The sequence below is a fragment of the Epinephelus lanceolatus genome, chromosome 14 (genome assembly GCF_041903045.1).
Source record: "Epinephelus lanceolatus isolate andai-2023 chromosome 14, ASM4190304v1, whole genome shotgun sequence".
Classification (NCBI taxonomy): Eukaryota; Metazoa; Chordata; class Actinopteri; order Perciformes; family Serranidae; genus Epinephelus; species Epinephelus lanceolatus.
In genome coordinates, this window is record NC_135747.1 from 33,666,330 (window position 1) to 33,677,491 (window position 11,162).

The 11,162-nt window shown below is 41.1% G+C and overlaps 1 protein-coding gene across 1 annotated transcript; it reads right to left on the bottom strand.

Annotated features, from left to right (window-relative positions):
- On the bottom strand, positions 1–7,339 carry cnga4 (cyclic nucleotide gated channel subunit alpha 4). The gene is made up of 7 exons (XM_033616569.2): positions 7,059–7,339; positions 5,521–5,622; positions 5,306–5,412; positions 3,978–4,561; positions 3,625–3,870; positions 3,328–3,493; positions 1–884 (listed from the first exon to the last, which is right to left on the bottom strand). The coding sequence occupies exons 1-7, from the start codon at positions 7,208–7,210 to the stop codon at positions 55–57; spliced, it is 2,187 nt and encodes a 728-aa protein (XP_033472460.2). The 5' UTR covers positions 7,211–7,339; the 3' UTR covers positions 1–54.
- Between the last annotated feature and the right edge of the window lie 3,823 nt (positions 7,340–11,162).

The window sequence follows — 11,162 nt, forward strand, 5'->3', positions numbered from 1 at the left end:
TTCAATATTTTTATTATTATTAAACAGACAAAAATACACAGTTTTATTTCTTAATTATTCTCCTTTTTGGTTATTTTTGCTGTTTTTCTGCCCTTCATCTTTCTGCTCCATCTCTGAGTCTTCTTCAGCCTTTTCTCTCCCCTCTTCAGATTCTCTCTCTCCACTTGTCTCTTCTTTCTTATCTTTAGGTTCAATCTCAGCCCCGTCTCCCTTCCCAGGCCGGTCGTCTCCTTTCTCTCTGTTTTTCTCTCCACCATCTTCTTTTTTCTTCTCCTGATTATCGGGGTCTTTCAGCCCAGATTTATCTCCCTCCACCATCCTCTCCACATCTTCCTTTGTGCTTTTAGTGCTCTCTCCATCTCCCTCTTTGGTCACATCGTTACCATCCTCTCCCTGTCCCTGTTTTTTCACCTTTGCATCTGAGCCCTCCTCCTCTCCCTCTGCCTCTTCCCGTTCCCATCCGACCTCCCCTCCCACCCCTTCACCTCTTCCCTGGGCTCTTTCTTCATCCTCTCCATCCTCTGGCAGCTGTGTCTCCAGTGCTGCCACCTCCCACTCCAGCTGCTCCACCCTGGCCTGCATCTTGCGGTGGCTCGACTCTAATTCCACCATGAGTCGAGCTAGTTTTGTCTGCAGGACTTCCAGGTTGCTCTCGAGCCTGTTTATCTTGATTTCCACTTGCTCTGCCTCCCCCTCCTCCGCCTCTCCGCTGTCCTCCAACATGCCCATCTTGGTGAGGATCTGTCTGCCTTTCTCCTCCAGGTGACGTTTGGCTGCGGGGAACTCAGATAACACGTCTGTCAGGTCTTCTTTGGACAGGCTGAAGAGGTCAGAGTAGCCGATGCTTCGGATGTTGGCGGTGCGACGGTTGCCTGACCTGTTACCTGAAAGGAAAATGTAATTTCTGTGAGATTTAAAATAAAAAAATAAACATTTTACAGTCGTGTCTCTCTGATCTGTGCTTTCCAGCCTCACTGCAGATTCCTTTTTTATTAGCCCCATCTACAGAATCTTCCCATGCTCTTTCTCTGTAACTCTAACCACAGTTACACAACTGACCTTTAATTTTAAGCTCAACTACAATCAAACTTTCCAGTCTTGAGCAGTTTTAACACAGTAAGTGCTTCATTCCTGACCGTTGGATCCTTCACTTCAGGAGTGCAGGGCTGAATGCATTAGCAAGGTCCAAAAGCAGCACAGAGAGATGTCTTTCCTCTTGGTACCAAATCATTCATGTCTGCTTGAACCATCTATACCAGTCTAGTAAAGGTCTATTCATCACCTACTGTACAGGCATTAAAGGAGTAATTCACCCTACCAGAAGAGCATTTGTATATCAGTTACTGCCTTCATGTTTAGTTGAATTAATTGAGAAAAAAATGTTTCTCTTGCATGTCTCTGCAGTGAACGAACAATCCAGAAATTGAGAACATTTATGATGAATTTAAGTCAAAGGCAACCGCATTTAACAACAGCAAAAATTAATCAAAACATCTGTTTACAAGCTCTCACACAGCTTGTGCAGTATAATCCAAGTCTTAATATATCCAGTCGGATGCTCAATACATCCCAGACAGCCCTTTCTGACAGGGAACTGAACTGAAAGTGAATCTATTTCTTCAAAGCCAGACTACATTGACAACAACAGTGATTTTACAGTGTTATTGTGTGAGTTTAAAACCCTTTAAAACACCAAAGTCACACATTAACAAACAACTATAAAACCCTCTGTACATGGAGGGACTTTGGAATACATAGTGTCAAAGATCGAAATATAAAAGGTACATTTGCCACCTTTGCACAACTACATATTTTACTACTATATTTTTTTTCAGGCACTGATTACAGATTACATACAAAAACATCTAATAGGATTTGAAACTGAGAGACAATCAACAATAGACAACTGTCTCAAAATGTGACCAAACCGTGATAACTTCATCTCCTACCTATCATCATCTATATATCATCTATATCATTAGTCTCTCCATCTTCTGAAAGTTCAATAGCTCACAAATAAATAGAAAATTAAATATAATAAGGAAAAAGAAATAGGTATTAAAATACTAGCTGACTAGATGATGTATTGGAAGAGAGCCTCAAGCAAATACACAAATGCTCAACTAACACCAGACACCGTCTTGTATATTTTAAAACACTACACAGATTCCACTGCTCCAAGGCAAGAGTACACAACATCTATCCAAACGTGTCACCACCATGTCAAGCTACCCTTTCTCATAGCTTTGTATCGTGCCTTTGGTTTGCATCTTTTTGGTCCGCTGTCGAGTTGAAACCCACTCTTTTGAATATGAGTTAATGAGTGAGACAAGAGTAACAGACAGAGAAATAGCAGAGGTTAAAGAAATCCTGTACTTAGACTTAGTTTCCTTTTTTTAATTTAATTTTATTTCTTTTTTTCCCCTTTATTAACATTATGCACATTTAATGCACCTACATTTTGTCTTGTTTCCATGTTCGTGTTCATGTTTTCCTGCATCTGTGAACTTATGATTTCAGAACTCAACATGATATATCTAATGTCACCTTTGGTTAGATAATAGTACTTGTACTAAAAACAAACAATCAAGGCAGTGGTAGATCAATGATTGTATAAACATGGACAACACATCTCCACTTCCTCCTACTGTACAAAAATTAAGCCCAAATATCATAAATATATTAGCTCCTATCTTCATCATTCGGAGCCAGAGTCTGTAGACGTCATCCTGCCATCGGAACAATCACGAGCAACTGGCATTGGAGTGGCACACAGCTGTCAGTCATGATGCCAAGCCCTCTTTTTATAGCATTAAATAACTACTTACAACCAAACTTATAAGAAAAATGAACACCTGATTACAAACCATCTTTGGAAAAATGATTTGACCTACAACTTTGATCTTTTATGTCCCATCCACTAACATAGACGGGCTGGAGTTAATGACCTATACTGCAGCCAGCCACCAGGGGGCGATGGAGATGTTTTGGCTGCACCTTTGAGGAGCTGTCAGGTTGTCCATCTTTATTATACAGTCTGTGTGGTAGACCAATCAGCAAGGAGAAATTTCTGTTTTGGTCAGTAGAGTCTGGCTTTGAAGAGAGCGAAGATAAATTTCACTTTTAGTTCTATTCACTTCCCTCTTTCGAGAGGGCTGTCCATTTAGGAAGTACTGAACATACATCTGGATAAATGAGACTTGGATTACCCTGCACGAGTTGTGTGAGAGTTTGTAAATTGATGTTTTGATATAGTTTTATTATTGTTAAATGCAGGGGTGAAGTATTCCTTGAATAAATGCTGTATTACAGTGAGGCTTGACTTACCTTTGATATTGAGGATACTAATTTCCCCAAAGAAATTTGATTCACTCAGCACAGCATACTCTGTGACCCCATCATCTGCTACAACTGCAAGTTTCCCTTCTTTGATGATGTACATTTCATGGCCCACGTCTCCTTTCCTGCAAACGTACTCTCCTGGACTGAACACCTGCAGACACAAAAGGCGTCAGAAACCACTTTATCCTTAAACAATTCTTCTCTGAAAGCATTTGTGACACATTAGATAATATTGCATGGCCTAACTCTCTATTCTCAGACTGCCACCTTCTTCCCCCTGACCTGAGGTGTTAGTTTAAGCACCAGCTCCTCCAACAGACTCTTCTCACAGCTCTGGAAGATGGTGACTTTGGAGAGTGTGGGGAGATGAACGCTGACAGCAATCTCTGTCCTCAGGTGTACGGGCAGCTGCTGCAGGATTTCATTCTCTCGCATGATCTTCTTGTTGATGTGAAGATGCTGGTACCAGTTGTCGATACGCTGTCGAAGTTCCTTGCTAATGTGATGGCTACGCAGGTAAGCCTTCACCTGAGAGAGGAAAGGAGCCATGGAGTCATCTGCTTCATCATATCATATATATTATAGAAACTCTTAGAAGGGAGATATATTTCAGAAACTGAAGTATTTCCACTTACCAGCTCATGGTTAGGGAAGAAGACATTATCACGGTCCCTCAGACTCGTGATGACATTACCAACATTGCCAACAATCGATGCAAACACCAACACGGCAATGAGCAGGTCTGCAATCATAAACAAGTACTCCTCTTCCCTTTTTGGCAAAGGGGTGTCTCCCACTGTGGTGAAAATCTGAGCAGAGAACCAGAAGCAGTAAAAGTACTGCCGACGCATGGAGGCAAACTTCGGGTTGGTGATGTTGGGGTAAACCCAACGATCACTTCCAAAGCCGATGTAGTTGGACAGAGCAAAGTAAAGACAGGCATTCCAGTGGATCAACACAAAGATGTAGATCATGAGTTTGGAGATGCGGAAGGTGTTGGGGTAGGAGGTCCTCGTCTCCATGCGATCCAGGGCCTCGTTGAGTCGTGGCAGGCGCAGGAAGCGGTTGATCCTTACCAGCGGAGTTTGGATGCCAAAGACAAAGTAGAGGAAGTCAGTGGGCAGCAAGGAAACAAGGTCCCTTAGGAAATGTTTGGAGTGCAGGTAGTGCTTCTTCAGCTGAGTTAGGTCCTTGATCAGGATGCCCTGATCCAAGTAACCTGAAGAGGGAAGAACAAGGTTTAACAATGCACAGAGAACACTTCATACACAGGTGCAAGGTTGGCAACTATTGAGAAGCAGAGTCCCTCCCCTTCTGGTGGACCACCATGGGACATGAAGTCAGAAAAAATATGTACGGTAGTCAACAGCAAGAGACAAATATGTTTTCATGGATTACACATATTTGTCAATTGAAAAGTCAAAATAAGTCTCAGTTTGTCGAAGTGACTGTGAAGAAACTGTTGAAGTATAAGACTGCAAAAATATGTAATTAGAAGACCACACAAGTTGCATAAGTGAAATCACAACTTTCTCTTTGCTAAAGCTACAATAGCTGCGTGTTTTGTACCGGGATGTCTTCACACAGGCAACAGGCGTTGCTCGTTCTTTTGCTTCCCAGCTGATAAAAAGACCTGCTGTCGCCTGATAAAACATCATCATCTAGCTACCTGGTGAAGGTGACGTATATTGGGCGAGACAAGACATAGTTTACTGAGCAGTTACACAAAAACTAAAAGGCACTACATTGGGGGAAGGCTAATGAAGTTTTGGCTAACTCAAGCATGCAGGCCATGTACAATGAGATTCAGGTGCTGAGATTGATTTTAAAAGCGACATGAGTGATTTATTGTCTTTATAGTCTGTGGTATGATTGTTCTAGTGTTTCATTATGACTTCCATTTTATGGGACTGCATATGTGACAAACATAATTTTAATTTCAGCATCTCAAAATAAAAGTTACCTGTGTGAACAATGATGACCATGTCAATCATATACATGAGGTCTGCCAGATAGTCCAGTGTGAGCCACACAGGCAGGTAGCTCATTGCAATTGTAGTGAAACATGTCCTGAGGAAACATAGCCAATAATGAGACAGAGTATGTCACATGATTACAGGTTATATGCTCAGATATTTTATGACTGTTTGATATTCATCATGTTCATAATGTCTGTACCTCAGAATGATGATCACCCAGTTGTACACAATGGGAAAGATCATAATCTGTAGCCAGACGTAATAAAACTGGTCTGCCGGATCAACCACCCACTCTTTCCAGCTGAGAGGGAAATGATGATTAAGGGAGAGGAAAACGAAGATGATCAGTCATAATGGTGTCAGCGTGACATGAGGAGAACTGTGACAGAGAAACTGTGGTTCATAGATCTCATGTCTACATGAATAATAAGCTAAATGTGAACAAAATCGGTCACAGGATGACATCTTAAACACTTAAAGGGACAGTTCACCCCAAAATCAAAAATACATGTTTTTGATTTTACTCAAAATTCTATTTATCAGTCTAGACTATTTTGGTGTGAGTTGCTGAATGTTGGAGATATCTGCCGTAGAGATGTCTGCCTTCTCTCCAATATAATGGAACTAGATGGCACTCGGCTTGTGGTGCTCAAAGCACCAAAATAGTATGTCCTAAAAACTCAACAGCAATGTCTCTTTCCAGAAATCATGACCTGGTTACTCAAGATAATCCACAGACCTTGCTGTGAGCAGTTTCATGGAGGAACTATTTTCTTTCCACTGACCGACACCCGCCAACCATAGCACCATGCAGAAGGAAGCGTGTATCACCTAACACCACTGAGCTAGCTAATGTCATAGCTCAGCTGAGGAGGACAACATCAATGTTTACATCTCGCCCTGTTACTAGCACAAGCCTCTTGTCCATGCACGCTTCCCCCTGCTCGGTGAAAGGGTTGGGGATTTTAGTATGGTAGAAAGAAAATAGTTCCTACATGAAACTGCTCACAACAAGGTCTGTGGATCATCTTGAGTAACCAGGTCATGATTTGCTGGAAAGAGACATTGCTGTTGAGCTTTTAAAACCTAATTTTTTTGCCATCTAGTTCCATCATATTGGAGAGAAGGCAGACATCTCTATGGCTGATATCACACCAAAACTATTTAGATTCATAATTAATGCTACAGGTAAAAGGAAAAATATGTATTTTTGATTTTGGGGTGAACTGTCCCTTTAAAAAAGAAAACAACACACACACACACACACACACACACACACGCAAACACACAAAAATTATAGTCCATGTTCGTGAAAGACATCTGTATAAATAGGATGAATATGATTTAAACTTTTCGTCAAGTGGTTCTGAATGCTTTCTTACGTACATCATAAAGTAGTTATTACAACATTTAATTTTGTTCATCATACACATAAACATCTGCCTGTAATTTTCAAACTATGATTTGATTACGCTTTCTAAAATCTACTGATAAAGACAGACGCAACAACAAAATCACTTCTTTAAAAATGCTCTTAGTGCTCTCTAGTAGAGCACATTAGCATGCACAGTTTAGGACGTTATTTTGTCATCGTAGAGGCTTGTTAGTTCTTGACCAACTCAGAGGCGATGAAGTCTGAATAAATGAATAAATGTCCTCACATTAATCCTAATTACCTTAAATTACTCAAACCAGATATCTAATTAACTCCATGATTATGATCCATTAATTACTCACTTAACTTTCAACTTGGAATCCACACTGGCATTCTGTTTCCCTTCATCCTTGACTCCATCTTCTCCTTCCTCAGTTACTTTCTGCCTCCGCTGCCACCTGAACAGTCTCTGCCATTGGTTCCGTCTGATACCAACATCACCTGTTTTATCCATTCTCAAAAGTGAAGCTTCAGACTAACACATTTTTCGTAAGCATGGCCTTCTGTTTTGATTTCGTCTCCTCCTGTATGAGCGCTGCATCTTTTTGAACGACAGTTAAAATGACCTTGTTGCATCAAGCAGCACTACATGGTTCACCTGACAACAGATCAGATCTACCTGAGCACTGCTTGGTGATGCAGGTCTCCATGGAAGACAAACCACAACAGATGTCATGTGTCCTCTGGGAATTCTTCCTTCCCCTAGAAAACCAGAGAGGTCTGGAGTGGAGAGTCCGAACTACAGAGGATGTTTCACTGTAAATAAAAAATAATACAGAGCGCACTGTGTATTGAGTTATAGATACTCTAAGTATGTCTTTTTAGATTTTTAACCACAGAAAATCTGGGCAAAATTAAATGTTGCAAAAAATAAAATAATAAAACGTATAAACATAAAATAAAATATATAGATAATTAAGTAAAAGAAAATCTTTTATTTATCGACTGCCCAGGTGACCTGCCTCGACCAGAGAAAGACTGAAGTTTCACACACTGACAGAACATTACGAAACCATTGGCAGCGTTTTGACAGAACAATCCAAACTCAAGGTCTACTTGCTATTTTTTGAAAGCTTTCATGCACATCACACAGCCTTCATCAACTGACGAAGACTCTTTTGTTTCTGAGGTCAAGTTAATGTTTATGTCAGACTTTTAAAGGGGCACTCCACCTATTTTACACATGAAGTTAAATTAATTTGTCACAAGGAGTGGCCTACGAATCATCCTGTGTGACGTCTTGTTTCTCTGGAGGGAGTTTTCTTAAATTGAAATAATAACCCAGATGATGTCATATGGCATTATCTCAGCTTGAGTATGAGACTCCAACATTTTGTGGTGTTTTAGCCCTGGTTTGACGAACCCATAGGTAGAAAAAATGTTCATACTGTACAATTTGTAAACCAAGGGTTTGTTATATTGTTTTGTGGTGGATACATTGAAACTTAATGTTTCTCCACAACACTGTGGTGAAAGTCCTGTAAGGTTTAAGCACAAAAATCATTTGATAATGGTTGGGAAAAGATTATATTTTGTCTTACAATGCCCAGGTTCGGTGGCTCAGATTGTGCTGGGAAATGCTGCAATGTGAAAGTGAAAAGCACCCAGGTTCAGTGCCACAAACACCTGTGGAAGTGCCGCAAAGGGTCACCAAAAAAACCTGTGTTGTAGGTTTTGAGCAGAGTCTCGCCTGCTTCACATACCGTCACCTCCCAGTGACAAAATCACCATATGTATTATGTCACTTTAGAAGTGCTGATATGATATGTATGAAACATGCACATGTATTTGTGTACATATTTGTGGTTTGCAATAATGTATAATATGAACAATTTATTCTGGTGACTGGGCTGAGTTTGATCCAATATTTGCCAGTGTTTCATCCCTACTTTGGTGCAACATTTGCTGCTGTTTTAGCCCTAGCTCAGTTCAGTATTATGTAGTGTTTTATCCCTGGTTTGGTGTTTTAGCTCTCTAGAGTTAGTTAAGAGTTTGCCATATTTTACTCCTTTGACAGTATATATCTGCTGCTGTCATTCAGTGCTAAAATGAAAATGTTAAAACAAACATGGATCCTTTCCTATAGTGTTTTTGTGTGTTAATCACTGTGATTGGCCATGTTAAGGGAAAGTTTTTAACATAAAGCTTGTGTCATAAACTGAGTGTGGGGTTTGACTTAAATGAGAGGGCATTTTGGAGGCAGGGAGGTCTTTGTTTTTGTCCACAGAGGCGTTTCTGGACATGAGGGGTCGCGCTGCTTCCCAGCATTGGATGCTTGATGGGCGTGCCACCAGGTACATGGGCAGTCTGCTCTCTTTAAAACCAAACCAAAATGTCGGGTCATTTGGAAACTTTTTCTTATATTAAGATAATATTTTCCCGACATGTGTTTCTGAAAACATATGAGGCAAGAGATCAGCCATGCAGTTGCTAAACCTGTCTTCAGATCAACAACAGTTAGTTTAGAAGCTGATTTGCATTAAGTAGCCTTGACTCAACTTTATGCAAACAAGGGTTGGACACGGTCTCTTGACACAATTTGGTCAGTAGAGGACGGTCACTCTGCTCAGGGCTGAGTTGTGTCTGGTTTTGAGGCTCATGTAACCACTGTTCATACTGTGGAGTTTTATTAGTAAACTGTATCTATAAAATGAAAGGATGTTTTGCTGCCTCTCACAGCAGCTGGAGTCTGAGAAAAAATAACTTCATTCACTGGGCCGACTGCCGGCAACTTTTAGGTGGAATGTTACTCAATGTGTTCAACTCACACATGGATGTGAATCCATCAACACACCTTACATGTCACTGTGACAACTTTGATCATTACTTTAGTTTTATATGACAGACACTTTCAGTAATGAAGTCGAGTCGACAAGTCATTTGATGACGTCAACACACTGACGCGGCGAAAGGAAAGTGAAGTATCTCCACAAATGTGATGTGTGTCTGTCACTCTCAAGGCCCAAACCAGAGATACTGGATGAAGCGAGATACCCAACTCAGCTCACTTCCTGATTCAGTGACGTCAGCGCCACGCCCCCGTAGGAGACTTGCGGCAGCTGTGAATGTATTGTCGTCAATGAGGAAAATGAACGTGATCACAATTCATGGTCAATTCTTTCGCCCAGTAGTCACTAAAGTAAATATTGGGTTCATTTTCCACAAGCCACACATCTTCCCAACATTCTGACACTAGAGCTGCATTTTTCATCCGCACAGATCAAGAGAAAGTTAACTGTTTGAGCCCTGTCCGTCTCAGAAAACAAGTTCTCGCGAGATCTCGTGATCTTGATAAACAGGCGGTAAAATCACAGTTAGCTTACAAACAGTTATTTACCGCTAGTAATAAATAAAAAATGCCCAAGCTTTGTGCAGCAATAGGCTGCAATAATAGGAAGAATGTATTTTCATTCCACCTGCTTCTCGATCCGCATACACAGACGTCCACAGAGCCTCTGTTCAACATGGTGGTGGTGGGGGGGGTTGAGGGAGAACAGGCTCTGATTGGAGGGAGACCTAACCACGCCCACTTAGGAGACAGGAAGAGTAACCGTTTTCTTAACATTGGATAAGCCTACAGTTGCATTCCGTACACAAGCACACAGAGAGAGAGAGAGAGAGGGAAAAAACACACGACTTGTCGACTCCTCCCGGGGGGTGTCGACTTGTGCCACTGACGTCGACACGTTGACAAATCGACTTTTCTGTTAATGCCCTAGTGGATCTTCAAGTGTTTAAAAATATATATTAATTTTGTCTGGATTATGTGAACTGTATATATTCAAATCCTCACTCTGAGAAAAAAAAAAGCGTTGTGGAGCTTTGTTCCTGTGGGCTACAGCAACACTAAACCCCTGAGCTTGCCTGAGAGGAACCTGGTAGAGACTCTCACTGCAGCCTGTTCAGTTTTGTCCTGAAAATGTCAGTGTGCAGCCTCGTTCTGTGGACGATAAACGAGGTGCACACTGATAAAGGAGGAAATACAGTGAGTGCTGGATGGAGCAGTGAGTGGCAACAACCCCACCCACATTTAAGAGTAAAAACTCTGGGTCTAGGTACCATGTCTGAAGGGTTAATTTTGGTTCCAAAGGTACCATATTGAAAGTGTTTGGTGGAAATGGGGCTTTAGACCGGTTCATAATGTTGATGGGCTAATTAAGACTTAACAGGCTGTTATCTTTATTCAAATATGTTTTGCAGCTCCAGCCAGAATTTTTTTTTCTTAATGGCTCTTTTGATAGTAAAGGTTGCTGACCCCTGCCTTAGCCGAAATATAGGATGCAGCTTTATTTGAAGGTTACTACAATGGAGTGCCCCTTTAAGCCAACATATGATGAGCAAAGACATGTCAGTATCAATCACCATGACAACTATGCAAACTGAGGAAAAGGATGGATGGTTGAAAT

Bases quoted from the DNA above. Each gene is read 5' to 3' on its own strand.
- cnga4 (XM_033616569.2), bottom strand. From the start codon at position 7,210: ATGGATAAAACAGGTGATGTTGGTATCAGACGGAACCAATGGCAGAGA. The intron at 3,871-3,977 runs GTAAGTGGAAAT...TTCCTCTCTCAG, and splicing joins TCTTCCCTAACCATGAGCTG to GTGAAGGCTTACCTGCGTAG. The intron at 885-3,327 runs GTAAGTCAAGCC...TTTTCCTTTCAG, and splicing joins TAGTATCCTCAATATCAAAG to GTAACAGGTCAGGCAACCGT.